Genomic DNA, 13,652 nt, shown 5'->3' on the forward strand with positions numbered 1-13,652 from the left:
CATAGCAAGGAACAATAAAAATGATCTTGCCTCCGATCACTGCAGAGAGCCCAAGGAGCAAAAATGTGATCCAGGAGATGAGAAATGAAATGAAACATCGGGAGAAACTTCTAGGAATCTTCTAGATGTGGCCAGGCGGTCTGAGCTCCCAGACAGGCCAAGGCTTGGTGCTATGACTTGGTCCTCCACTCACCTCTCTCTTCCCCAGAAGTGCAGAGAGACTGCAGAGGAGGCGGGGGAAGGGGAGGAACAGGTGAACCAAGTGCCCCGCTTCCCATCCTAGGCCAGCCTGAGCTCCTCCAGTCAAGGGTTTACACAGCTGGGGAAACGGAAGCGGATTCCAAGCCACTTGGGCCGGGTCCACCTACGCTTTCCTTCTGCCAGTCAGCAGGACGCCTCGCGGACCACGAGGCCACCGGCAGGCGGCTCGGGCCCTCCGGTGCCAACACCGTCAAGGCCCCACGGGAGGTCTGCGGCCTGTGAACTGGTGCTCCGAGAGCCAGGACCACCGCCCCGCGGGGCATCCGCCAGAGACCCAAGCGGGGCCCGTGACGAGGGCAACAGGCAGAAGGAAGAAGGAACTGTGGATTCTCGGTGCCGGCCGCAGGTCTGGGAGCATTCGGCCAACCGCAGAGAGAGAAGGCGGGCAGGGAGGCAGGCGCCGGGGAGGTGAGGGGCGGGGGCCCGCCGTGCTCCGGGGAGGAAATGCCTGAGCGGCCCTCAGGACACTCGCCGTGGCCCCGTGGGGCGGGGGCTCCCGGGGAACAGCGGGCCGTGCTCTGCCCTCCAAGGCCTGCCTCCGGCACCGTGCGGGCCTCCCACTGTCACGACCGGCCGGCGCAGACTCAGTTTGCAGCCCACGCCGTGGCCGCCGGGGACCTAACGCACGTGAGAAGGGGCACTCGGGTCTCCGTCACCAGCCGACCTGCTGATGTATTTCCCCACCGGACACCGGAGCCCGCGTCCGGGGAGCGAAGCAGACTGCTCAACGTCACCCCTGTCTTCCAGGAGCTCTTTAGTGCCCTTCCTGCCCGCCCGGTCGCTCCCACCGGCTAAAAGCAAACGAAGCCACGGGGGCTAGAAGCCCACTCGCCGAGGGCTTCCTGTGGCCTCCGCCTCGCGCACGGCCCCAGACGTGAGACTCACCAAGTGCCCCAGGGCCTCACGTGGACAATTATGATTACTCCTCACCGTGACCCTGACAGGTGAGTTCTGGGGCCAGCCCCATCTGGGAGGCTGCAAAGTAGGCTCAGAGGGATCAAATGACCCGCCCAATATCAGATATCACCCGAGTCTGACGGACCCCGAACCCACATTCTAACCTCCGGACCAACGGTTCTCAGCCGGGCCGGATCCTGCCCCAGGTGACACCGGGTGATGTCTGGGTACATCTGTGGTTGTCACAGAGGGGTGCTCCTAGCATCGAGGGGCTGGGGGCCAGGGGTCTGCTCCACCCCCCACGGCGCCCAGGACACCCCCCACAGAGAATGGCTTGGCCCCACGTGAGCAGTCCCGAGGCTGAGAAACCCTGCTCTCGCCTACATTGCCACCTCATGCGGAACAGCCAGAACAGAGTCCTGGGGCATTGCAGAAAGGTAGGGGGTGGCAGGGGGAGGCAGGGGTCTTCCCAGACCTAGGACATCATCGGAAATTTGGGAACCTCAACGACACCCCCACAGGTCAGGGCTCCCGCGGCCACACCCCTTACCTTCTCCAACCTTCTGTGTGGTCGTGATCCAGGCGGAGCTTCTTAACCTTCCGCATTAACCACTCAGCTGACCTCAGGAGGGTGGGGGAGCCTGCGGGCAGAGAGACCCCCGGGCTGCAACCCCCAGCGGTCTGGGCGTGCCCGCTCTCGGCCCTGCTCGCCTGCCCACCGCTCTAGGCAGCCCTCTGTTACTCTGGGGACACCCAACGCCAAGGGCGTTTTGAAGAGGCTCTGCCCGGAAATTCGAGAGGGTGCCCGGCATTTGCCAGAAACCAGCATCCTTTCTGTCGTGCGGTCCTCCCAAGGTGAGAAGTCCCCGAGAAGACGGCAGTCTTAAATGACGCCAAGGACGCCACCCCCGGTGCTCACCAGAAACCCAACAGTCCCAGGGTCCCCATTGTGGCCACACTCTGATGGCCTTCCTGACCTCCCCTTCTCGCCCCTGACCGTGATCTCCAACCACGCTGGCCTTACTCTCCCCTACACACACCGACTCCTTCCCACCCCAGGGCCTTTGCGCTTGCCGGTCCCACGGCCCAGGGGCCCTTCCCTGCCTTCTGTGGGACTCGCCCCTCTTCTCCTTCACGCCCCGGTCTCACCTCTGCAGAGATCTTTCCGGACCCCCAATCCAAAGTCACCGCTCTGTCACCCCCACACAGCATCCTGTCCTTCCATACAAAGCTAACTCTGGGGTAGTGGCTCTCAAAGGGGAGGACTCTGCCCCCCCTCCCCAGAGAATGACCGGGGACAGCCGTGGTTGTCACAACTGGGGGTGCTCCGGGCACTGAGCGTGCCGAGGCAGAGAAACTCTGCATTCTTAATTTGGGGGGGCAGTGGAGTAAGATCTTCAGGCCCACACGAGACACTCGAATAAATCCCTGATGGGTCAGACTGTACAAACCACGGTGACCCCAGCGTCTGTGAGTGACCTCCCCTCTCCCTCAGTTCACAAATGTAAATGGTGCAACGTCCCAGGACCTCGGGAGCCCCAATGATTATGGAATACAGAGTCTCTTCGGGGCCAACCGCATCCCGTCACCCAGCGGGTCTCAACCAGGGTCAATTGTGCCCCCACGAGCCATTTTTGGTCATCACGGCTGGGAGACGGGCCCCCGGCACGCAGACCGGAGGCTGCTAATCAAACCACAAAGCACAGGACGCTCGCCTTCACCCCCACTGCGAAGAGTGACGTGGCCCCAAACATCCCCAGTGCTGAGGCTGAGAACCCCTGCTCTGGGTGAGGGGACACCCTTCCCCGGGATGTCACTCCAGGGGGGCAGGCTTACACCCGTCCTGTTCCATGCCTGGCACACACAGGGTTTTCGGTAGAGTTAATGAGGCCCTTGAACGCTGTCTGAAGTCAAAGGGAGCCCTGCTTTGGTCAGCACCCAAACACCCTTGTGATGAGCCAGGCCCCAGGTGGCTGGGCGGGTGCCGAGAGGCTTCAAGAAAAGGGAAGCAGGGGCCCCTGGGCGGCTCAGTCAGTTGAGCGTCCCACTTGGGCTCAGGTCACCATCTGGCAGCTCGAGAGTTCGAGCCCCGCGTCGGGCTCGCTGCTGTCCAGCCTGTCAGCGCAGAGCCCCCCCCCCCACCCCCCTGCCCTTCCCTCCCCCACTGGCACTCTCCCAGAAATAAATAAATATTTGAGAAAAAGAAAGCAGCGCCTGGTCACAGCGCCGAGGCCGTGGGCGAGCCCTGGCCTCACTCTTAGTCCTGTGGTGAAAAGAGGGGTCGCCGTGCTCAGAGAGATGGGTTCAAATCCTGACTCTACAACGTTTGGTCTCTGTGACCTTGAGAAACCGCTCGACCTCTCGGCTAAGTCAAATGAGGTTGAGGGTAACCTCTCGGTCACACTGTGCTTCCGTTTCCGCAGCTGTGAGACGGGGCCACCGTACCTGCGTGGCGGGCTGCTGTGACAATGAAGCGCTCAAAGAAAACACCAGATGCGACGGAACCTACGTCACAGCCAATACTGTCACCTAGACAAGTTACTGACCATCCGGCGGCGGGCGGGATTGGACCGACGCCCCCCTGAGAGCCAGGATCCCCACCAAAGGCTGACTGAGGGCCAGGCGCTGGGCTCCCCGGGGGGAGGATGCAGCCACGCCCCCCCCCCCCCCAGCGGCCCGAGGGCAGTGACCCCGGAGTTGCAGAAAACCACTTCCTGCAGATGTCTATATCCTGGAGCACGCAAATGAATCCCGCCAGCCCACACGCCAGCCGCCACCGTCACCCCCCGGCCGGCACCACTGACCTTCTAAAGGGTCCAGAAAGCCTCCATTCCAGCCGCAGGCGTGGGATACAGACCCTGATGGAACAAGCATGCTGTTAGTGCAGCAGGTCAGCGGAGAGCCTGGCCGAAACAGCCCGCTCTCCTTCCCCTCGAGAGTCCTGACCCCCCCCCCCCCCGCCCCATTCTCTCTACCTGGACAGATCCTAGAGCCACCTCACCGCCCTGCAATGCCGCCTGCGTGCCCTGAACTGCACCGGGGAGGAAAGACCTCCCCCATCTGGCCCAGTCCTCCCGGGAACCAGCCAGGGACTCGACCACAGTGCACACCTCCAGGGCTTTAGTCCAAGCTCCTGGAAAGCACGCTGGTTCTTGCCACTGAGGCAAGTGACTTCCTCCCGGTGGGAGCGGGGTGGGGGGGGGTGGGGGGGGGGGAGAACGACGGCGGCGGGGGAAAACAGAACGAGCGGGGCCCTTCTGACGGCTCCGCCGCAGCGTGGATGGGGAAGTGTCAAGACTGGTCTAGAGCCCGGTGGGAAGCAGGTGGGCGGCTGGACAGGGCCGGAAGGGAGGCTGAGAAGGGGCTGGAACCTGTGGGGGTGTGGATTAGGGGAAGCCAAGCGCCCGGGGAGGGGTGAGTGGGTGGGGGCAGGAAGCAGGTCCGGGAGGCGGCCTCTGCTCTCGGACGGGGAGCATGTGTTTGCATGGGGAGGGGAGCTCCAGGGCCTGCAGGGAAGGAGGGCCGTCGTGGGTGCGGCCGCTCCCGGAAGGGACCGGAGCCAGGTGGCTTGGGCAGCGACGGGACGAGAGGGGAGGCTGGGCCGAGCGAGGCTGAGAGGTGGCCCGGCCACCGGAGGAGGCAGAAGGGGAAGAAGGGCCGAGGAGGAGGGCCCGGGGCGGAAGGGAAACCGAGGCGGGGGCCGTTGGAACCGGGAGTGTGGCCAAAGGCAGGGCCGGGGCGCGGGGAGGCCGGGGCGGAGGGCGCCCGAGAGGCCGGCCAATGGCGGGTCCGGGGTCAGGGCTGAGGTGGGGCCGGTCAATGGCGGGCTCGGGGTCGCGGCCGAGGCGGGACGGGGCGCGCAGGCGCTGCTCACCGGGCTCGGGGCAGGCGCGGAGCGGCGGCCGGGCTGGGAAGGGCGTCCCGGGGCCGGAGGCGCCTCACGCTAGAGGCTCCATGCCCGGGACTGCGGCCCCGGAAGTGGCGGGCGCGGGGGACGGCGGCGGCGGCGGACACGGGGGAGCCGGTGGCTCGGGCCCCTTTGACCCGGAAGTTGAGCGGCCCAGGCGGCGCCCTACGATTGGCCGCCGCCCGGACGGTACCAAGGTGGCTGCGATCCTGGGGGGGGGACGCGCCCGCACAGTCCCTGGCGGCCAGAGGCTTGGAATTTCCCTCGGCAGCATCTTCCGGCGCGGGGAGCAGGAGGGGACATTGGAGAGAGGCGCCCCTGTGCGGTTTGGTATCGCCCAGCCCGACCGATGGGGCTTCTACTAATGGCGCTCAGAGAAAGCGGTGTTTGCCGGAGCGTTGGTGGTATAGTGGTTAGCATAGCTGCCTTCCAAGCAGTTGACCCGGGTTCGATTCCCGGCCAACGCAGGCGACGCTGTTGTTTTTCATCCCCCCCGCCCCATAGCCTGTTGAAACGTCCTTTATTAAAAAAAACAAAAAAAAAATTGCCGAATTAAAGTTTTTCGTACCTTGCGATGACTTTAAAAGCGACGGGAGAAATTTAAAAACCTCGTCCCGGTGACCCTGGACGAGGGTTTACCTGCCGTCCTACGCTGGGAAAACGCGTGTTTCCGCCCGGGATCGAACCGGGGACCTTTCGCGTGTGAGGCGAACGTGATAACCGCTACACTACGGAAACTGGCGAGAGGCGGTTTTTCTGGGACGCCTATACAGCCTGCTTTTGCGGGGATTCCCGCGCTTCCGGCCCGCGCCCCGCGGAAGGGAGGAGGGGCCGGGGGCGGGGGCCGGTTGGGGGGGGGTCTCGGAGGAGCGCGCTTCCCCCTCCCCACCCCCCCAGACCAGGATTAGAGCGAGGAGAGCGAGGCAGTGGCCTCAGGTGCAGACATGAAGGGGGTGCCAGAAAACGCAACAATCAAGACAAATGGATATTTTCGGGCAACGTACTAAAATGCTCCTGTTACTAGCAATAGGATTCCCTAACGAACAATGTATCAAAACCGTACAGGGAGACAGGTTTCGGCAGTGCCCTGCCCAACCGCAGTGGAGTCTGAGGCAGGAGCAAGAATGTGCATTTTTGAGTGGCTATCCCCCCCCCCCCGCCCGAGTATCCTCAAGAAAATATTGAAACTTAAAGTGTATGACAATTCAATTCAAAACATTAAGAACTTTACGGTAATGTTACTCTCCTGCGCTTAACGGAAACACATCAATACTTTCAACATCTGCTTCTGCGGGAAAATTAACCAAGGAACAGCATGTGAAACACCCGTTGACGGGACGCACGTCGTTCCTTATGCCCCAGAGCCCCCTGGGGCCCGGCAGACCACGGTCACGGCCGTGTATCATGAAGACCTAGACTCCTTTCCTACTGCTGCTGGGACAAAGTGCCACGGACGGTGGCAGAGTCTGTGGGCAGCCTGGCCAGACTCAGACATTGTTCCGTCCACCGCCTCCTCCACTGAGCTGGAGGCAGCTCCTTCCTTCCAGATGCTCACCCGGAACCTGGGAGCTGCCCTGGGCTCTTCTCTCCGCCACCCACGTCCAATCACCCAGCACATCCGATTAGCGCTGCTTCCAAACACGCCCAAAATCTGATCACTTCTTCCCCACCGGACGGCCATCACGTTGGCCCGCCCCATCGCCACAGTCCTGTACCTGTGCCCCTCTGTCCACTGCCAAGCCTCCTGCTCTCCCCGCCCACCCCAGTCCGTCCTCCCCACAGTGGCCACCAGAGGGTGCCTGTAAGCACCGAGTCAGGGCCCACCCTCCTCTCTCGGCAGCCCTCCAGGGCTCCCACCTCCCAGAGGCAGAAGCCCGAGTCCTTCCCATCATCCTCAAGGCCCCGCTTGACCTGTGGCAGTCCCCTCCCTGCCCTCATGTCTAACCTTTCTCACGCTCCCTCACTCCGCTCCAGCCAAACAGGCCTCCTCGCTGCTTGCGCCTCCAACTGCCAGGCAGAGCCCTGCCCCAGGACCTTTGCACGGGCTGTGACCTCTGGTTTCTCCCAGGTATTTTTTCGGGCTCATTATCTCTCCTCCTGCGATTCTTGATTTCAATGCTACCTTCTCAGAGGAGGCTTCCCTGCGCCCCTCCCGCCTTGGCATCCACAAATTCAGTTTCCACCGTTGCACCGTGTTCTTTCAAAGGCTTATCAGTCTCCGAAACGATCCCATTTGTGGATTTGTTTTCTCTCGTCTCTTCTGTCTCCTCCCCTAGACTGCGGCCTCCTCCCCCAGTGCACAGTTTGCCTGTTTGTTTGCCTTCTGTTTCTTCAGTAACCGTTTCTTGAAATTACGGAGAGCTGGCCGGAGGAGAAAAGGCCTGGGCGCGGGAACGAAGCAATACAGGTGGGCTTCCTGGTGGAGGGGGAGTAGCTCAGAAAACATGTTGTCTCCCTGTGAACCCCGTCAAGCCCTGAGAGCTCGTTCACCCGCCAAACGAAACAACAAAAACTCCCTTCAAAGGAGTACTTGGGTCGTTCAAACGCACTTGGGGGCACTTGTTTGCCAGTGAGGTCCTGCCAGCGATCCTGGGGGGGGGGAGTCCACCATCTGAGAAAGGCGCCTTGGCTGAAAAGGACGAAACCTCCGTCCCTCCAGCAGGTGTCAGCAGGAGCGCGACCACCGGGCGTCCTGCAGGGTCCCCGGCCTCCCGACACCACCCCTCCCGCTGCCCACACCACCCTCCCTTCCAGCCCCGCTCTGAGCCCCAGACCTCAGCGTCTCAAAGTCAGACACTCCGCTCCCCCCAATACGCACCCCAGCACTTGCAAGAGTGTCCCTGTCCCCAAGCCGGCCGCCTCAGCAGATGGGATTGGTGGCCACTTGCTGGATTGTTCTAGCAGGTGGCTAGCCATTCTTGGAGTTGGAGGGAGAAAGCGGAAAGAGAAAAGAGAGAAAGAAGGGAAGGGCACAGGGATTCAGTGTTTCCAGGCTGGGAAATATCTGTTGCAAAGGCTAGCTGCCTCGGATCCCTTGGGGGGTCAGAGAATAACACGCATCGAGTAGCGGAATACGTGCTGGGAAACATTCTAAGGAGATGTCGCACTTCATGTATTTAAAAAAACTTTTTACAAATGTTTGATTATTTATTTTGGGGACAGAGACAGAGCGCGAGCAGGGGAGGGGCAGAGAGAGAGGGAGACAGAATCCAAAGCAGGCTCCAGGCTTCTGAGCGGTCAGCACAGAGCCTGACGTGGGGCTCGAACTCACAAACCGTGAGATCACGACCTGAGCCAAGATCGGACGCTTAACCGACTGAGCCACCCAGGTGCCCCGGAAATGTCACTCTTTATTATTCATTTTTTTATTTTTCTGTCTTTTCCCGGTTCATTGTTATTTGGGGGGGGTTCTTTTTTTTTTTACTTTTTTTTTTTTTTAATTTACATCCAAGTGAGTTAGCATATTGCGCAATAATGATTTCAGGAGTAGATCCCAGTGATTCGTCCCCTACATATGACACCCGGTGCTCATGCCAACACGTGTCCTCCTCCATGCCCCTCGTCCATGTAGCCCACCCCCCTGCCCACGACCCCTCCAGCAGCCCTCAGTTTGTTCTCCATGTTTAAGAGTCTCTTCTGTTTTGGCCCCCTCCCTGTTTTTATATTATTTTTTGTTTCCCTTCCCTGATGTTCATCTGTTTTGTATCTTAAAGTCCTCATATGAGTGAAGTCATGTGATATTTTCCTCTAATTTCACTTAGCATAATCCCCTCCAGTTCCATCCACGTAGCTGCAAATGGCAAGCTTTCATTCTTTTTGATTGCCGAGTAATACCCCATTGTGTATACAGACCACATCTTCTTTATCCATTCATCCATCGATGGATGGACATTTGGGCTCTTTCCAGACTTCGGCTCTTGTCGATAGTGCTGCTATAAACACGGGGGTGCATGTGTCCCTTCGAAACAGCACCCCTGTATCCCGTGGATAAATGCCTCGTAGTGCAATGGCTGGGTCGTAGGGTAGTTCTGTTTCTAATTTTTTGAGGAACCTCCATACTGTTTTCCAGAGTGGAAATGCACCAGTTTGCGTTCCCAGGAAATGTCACACTTTAAACTCACTTGGTCTACCCAATAATCCCATGATATGGGCACGATCAGCACCCTTTTAATGGTGAGGAAACCAAGGCACAGAGGGGTTAAGTAACTCGCCCAAGGTCACACAGCGTGTAGTAACTAGAGTGGAGATCTGAAGCCGGGTGGTCTGGCTCCAAAGTCCTCGGCACAAGACTAGCTAGGCTGCCTTCTCCACAGATGAAGTTCAAGGTAGTCAACGTACCTAAAAAGAAAAGGAAAGAAAAGCCCATTGGCTCTGAACCAGCCATTAGAAGATCCGCCCTGGACCTTATCAGGGTCATGAGCATATTAAGACATGGTGGTCTGATGGGTTTTCAGGCAAAAGAACACAAACAACCCAAATGTACCCCCCCCCCCCAGTTTGGCAGTGGAGGGAGAGGGTAAGGGGAGTGTGCTGATAGACAGAGGCCCCCCTGAGGCATTTCTCAGGGCACCTGGGTGGCTCAGTCGGTTGAGCGTCCGACTCTTGATTTGGGCTCAGGTCATGATCTCACGGTTTGTGGGTTCGAGCCCCAAGTCAGGCTCTGCGTTGACAGTGTGGAGCCTGCTTGGGATTCTCCCTCTCCCCCCCACCTCTCTCCCGCACCCCCCCCCACTCTCTCTCTCAGAAACAAATAAACTTTCAAAAAATAAATAAAAACACTAAATAAGATCCTTCGGATAGAACTGATCTTCTCCGTGAGCCGGCACTTTTTCGGTGAAAAGCCAGTTGAAACTAACGACAGTTCCCTACTAGTCAACCAACTAGTCAAATAGTGATGGTTAAGGTGCCAGGTCTTGAGCTAGGTGTTTTAATCGCTTCTTTCTCAAAACTGACCCTCTGGGAGTCGAGATTGTCTTTATGCCCATTTTACAGATGGGGGAAAGTAAGGCTGAAAGGTTTGAGTTACCAAAGGAGCTGTGTTCTGGAGGGAGGTTGATTTCCGTAAACAATCTCACCGGCTTCACCCCCACACCACCCCCCTGCAACGGGGCCATTTCCCTAAGAGGAAATTCTGCTATAGCCAGACACGTGACGATGAAATTACTGGTTTTCTGTGGTGTCAGAGCCACAGTCGTCTTCATTCTCAAACACCGTGGTGGCAATTCTGGGATTCCAGCCCCCAAGGAGGTTTGCAGCAGCTGGAAATTTCCGCCCCACTTGACATCTGCAGTTTTCCTCGCTGGGGAGTGGGGATTTGGACCCTGGCGTTCTGACTCCAGAACTCACATTTCTCAATTTCTTAAAAATATTTATTTATTTTTGAGAGAGACAGAATGCCAGTGGGTTTAGGGGCAGAGAGAGAGAGAGAGGGAGGGAGGGCGGCGCAGAATCGGAAGCAGGCTCCAGGCTCCCAGCGGTCAGCACAGAGCCCGACGCGGGGCTCGAACTCACAGACTCTGAGCCGAAGTCGGACTCTCCACCGACCGAGCCACCCAGGCAGCCCCGGAACTCACATTTCTAAACCTCTCCACAGTGAACCCAGCCAATAGAGAGATCGGTCACAAATGATGGCAAAGTAGGCGTGTTAGGGCTGCGGGAATGGGAAGGAAAGAGGCAGGAGCCCCGAGTGGCTGGCAAGGGGGAGTCTGGGCCACTCGCCTGGCTGAGCCGGTCCCCGCTGCCTCCTCCCTTCCCTCGCTGCCCCTCAACCCCCTCCGTCTCGAGGCCACCGCATTGTTCGGGGATATTCTTAGCTCTGCACCATCAAAGCAGCACAGTCTGAAGGCTAAACGTAGGGAGAGATGGGACGTCAGAGGGGGAGCGATGAGGACACTTGTCTGTCTCCCCACACCCCCCACCCCCTCGAAGCGGCTGGAATTTCCCCGGGACTGGGTTTCTCGCTCATTCTCTCGTGGTTGTGGGTAGCCTGGCAAATTCGGCCTCACCGTGCGGCACTGGGCACGGGGCTTTCTCTCCCTGAGCCTCAGCCTCCTCGTCTGTGAAATGGGCATGATAACTGTGCTCTCTCCTGGAGGGTGATGGTGGGGGGCGGATGACATAAACCAAGGGCAAGCCACGGAACTTGGCACAGAGTAGGTGCTCCGTTACCCGGTTCCTCCGCTGCGCGGTCTCCGGGTCCAGCTCGCCGCTGGAGGGTCACGTAACAAATAAACGGCGCTGAGGGGCTCCAACAACCAAGTACGGCTCGTCCGCAGCCCCTGGTGATACTGGGCAAGCCGGGTCCTGCCCTGACCTCGGTTCGCTCATCTGAAAAATGGGGGTCACAACAACACCCGCCTCCTGAGCGCTAAATAAATAGGCAGCGAGGGGCGCCTGGGGGGCTCAGTCGGTTAAGCGTCTGACTCCGGCTCAGGTCATGATCTCACGGCTCATGAGTTCGAGCCCCGCGTCGGATTCTGTGTCTCCCTCGCTCTCTTCCTCCTCCACTTCCGCTCTCTCTTTCAAAAATAAATAAACATTAAAAAAGTTTTCAAAAGGTAAATAAAGGGGCCGCGATGCTGGGAAGGGCGTCCCCCATCGGGCAGCTGGCCTGAAACAGGCCCGTGGAGCTGAGGCCTTTCTCTCTCCCTCTTCCTCAGCCGGCCCCTTCCGCCACTGGCCTGTCCCCCTGCAGGCAGGGACACCAGGCCCCTGTCCGCTCTCCCCGCTTGCCATGTCCACTCTTCCCCAGCACGGCCCATGTGCCTCAGCCTTTGCTCTGCCCACGGTATGCACAGCCCCGTGGTGTTCAGCAAAGACATTAATTCCACGAACGATCTGACTCCCTTCTAGAAATTTCTCTCCCGTGAGGAAGTAAGGCCCCACGCGCTCAAGAACCCATTGCGATGGCTCCAAACCGACTGCAAGGTCCCACAGTTTGGTTGTTACACACACACACACACACACACACACACACACACACACGCCCTGGGGCCAGGCGGCCTCGGCCTTGCCTGGACACCCGCTGACTTGCTCTGCAACAGCCGCTAAGCTACTGTCCCTCTCTGTGCTTTGGGTGCTCACTTGTGAAGCCTGGTTGGCGGGAAGGGTTTAAGGAGTTAATCCTCATAAAAAGTAGGTTTGCCGAGCGTTAGTTTCCATCTGATGGGCAGCCTGACTGGGCCCTGCGAGCCCAGATGCCTGGTGGGGCCTCCCTACGTTCTCTCTGGAACTTTCCTGTCTGCTCCCTTGTTCGCTCCCCGGGCCCTGCCCTGGCCTCTGTGAACCGAGGAACCCTGCCTGGAATTCTCTCCCCCCCCCTTCCCGAGCCAGCCAGCTCTGTCTGCAGGACCCTGACCTGCCTGGAACGTCCCCCCCCCAAAAAAAAACCGGGGTGCAGTAAAGAGAGAGGGAAAGGAAGGCAGGGCGATCAGAAGGAGGGATGGCACCGGTTGGTGTCTCCAGGACATTGGGGAGGGGGTCCGTTTGAGAGGGGACACAGGGGGACACCAGTTCCGGGGGGTCCAACGCTGCAAGCTGTCCCTAGATAGCAAAACTGAGGCACGCCCGGCCTTTCCTCCCCTCTGCTGGCGGGGGGGGGGGGGGGGGGGGGGGGAAGGGAGGCCCCTGGAGCCGAGAGGGGGGCTGGGCGAAGGGGAGGGGGCAACTGGGGGGGGGCGGCCGAGACAAAGCAGGATGGGGGTCTGTCCGACAGCAGCCCGGCCTTAAGGACAGCGGGCTCCGCGCATTGGCATTGTCTCCCGAGCGGGCACAGGGCTGGGGGAGGGGGCGGTGCGCCCCCCCACACACAATGGAGCCCCCCCAAGCCAGCCAGGCTGGGGGAGCTGCGGCCCCGCCCACCTTGCGGCAGAGGGCGGGGCCGGGGGGGGGTGGCTGAGCGCCAATGAATTCAGCTCCACGAAAGCCAATTAAAGCCTGCAGGGGGCCCAACGGGAGACCCGGAGGCAGGGGGGGAGGGGGGAGGGGGCCCCCACGTGAGCCAGGCTGGGGGGGGGGGCCTTGGAGAGAGACCTGCGTGGGGGCATCGCAGGAGGGGTGAAGCGCTCCCTTCCCCGGGCTGTGCACACCAAACTCCTGATTAGGAAGACGGAAGCCATCGAGCCCCAGGAGGGTGACAGGGCCCCTGGGGCATAAAACGTAGAGGGACAGCCTGGGAAGCACCCCCTCACCCCTGCCTTTTGCCCCCCACCCCGGAGAATGCTGAACAGGAGGCCGGATTTCCGTGGTCAACAAGGGTCAGCTGGTCCACCCCTTGGCCAGCCACCGCTCGAGGGGTCCACTCCTTCAAGACCCTGGCAGGGAAAAGCAGGCCTTGCCTCCGGGAAGCCTTCCAGGAATGCTGCAGGCCCTTCTCTGGGGCCCTCCCCTCCTGTCTGTCCCCTCTCTGCCTCCCCCCAGGCCCCTGGGAACCTCCTCCCCCTCCCTGAGCCCCACCTCTGAGACTTCCTTCCCTTGTCTGAGCCACACTCAGACTCCCCCCCCCCCCACTCTCTGAGCCCCCTTTCCCTGTCTGAGCCCTTCTCTCTACACCTTCCTCCTCCTCCGGAGACCCCTTAGCTCTCTGTCC

The 13,652-nt window shown here is 60.0% G+C and overlaps 1 protein-coding gene and 2 non-coding genes across 13 annotated transcripts in view; 1 reads left to right on the plus strand and 2 right to left on the minus strand.

Annotated features, from left to right (window-relative positions):
• DPP9 (dipeptidyl peptidase 9) overlaps positions 1 to 5,170 on the minus strand; it is a 40,733-nt gene extending 35,563 nt beyond the window's left edge. For 4 of the 11 annotated variants that reach the window (XM_045044104.1, XM_045044138.1, XM_045044135.1 and 1 more), the window contains exon 1: positions 31 to 164. In XM_045044104.1, the coding sequence (XP_044900039.1) occupies positions 31 to 98 (68 nt within the window). In that variant the 5' untranslated portion in view covers positions 99 to 164. Of the gene's footprint in view, positions 1 to 30; positions 165 to 1,708; positions 1,800 to 3,962; positions 4,017 to 4,133; positions 4,278 to 5,032 lie in introns of those variants that run through there. The other 7 variants (XM_023250867.2, XM_045044107.1, XM_045044144.1 and 4 more) reach the window with 5 other exon arrangements.
• Positions 5,171 to 5,460: 290 nt separating this feature from the next.
• On the plus strand, positions 5,461 to 5,532 carry TRNAG-UCC. The gene has a single exon. It is a non-coding gene; the product is annotated as a tRNA-Gly (tRNA).
• A 198-nt stretch (positions 5,533 to 5,730) lies between these two features.
• Positions 5,731 to 5,803, minus strand: TRNAV-CAC. Its single transcript has one exon. It is a non-coding gene; the product is annotated as a tRNA-Val (tRNA).
• Positions 5,804 to 13,652: the final 7,849 nt, after the last annotated feature.

This window comes from Felis catus, chromosome A2 (assembly GCF_018350175.1).
Source record: "Felis catus isolate Fca126 chromosome A2, F.catus_Fca126_mat1.0, whole genome shotgun sequence".
Classification (NCBI taxonomy): Eukaryota; Metazoa; Chordata; class Mammalia; order Carnivora; family Felidae; genus Felis; species Felis catus.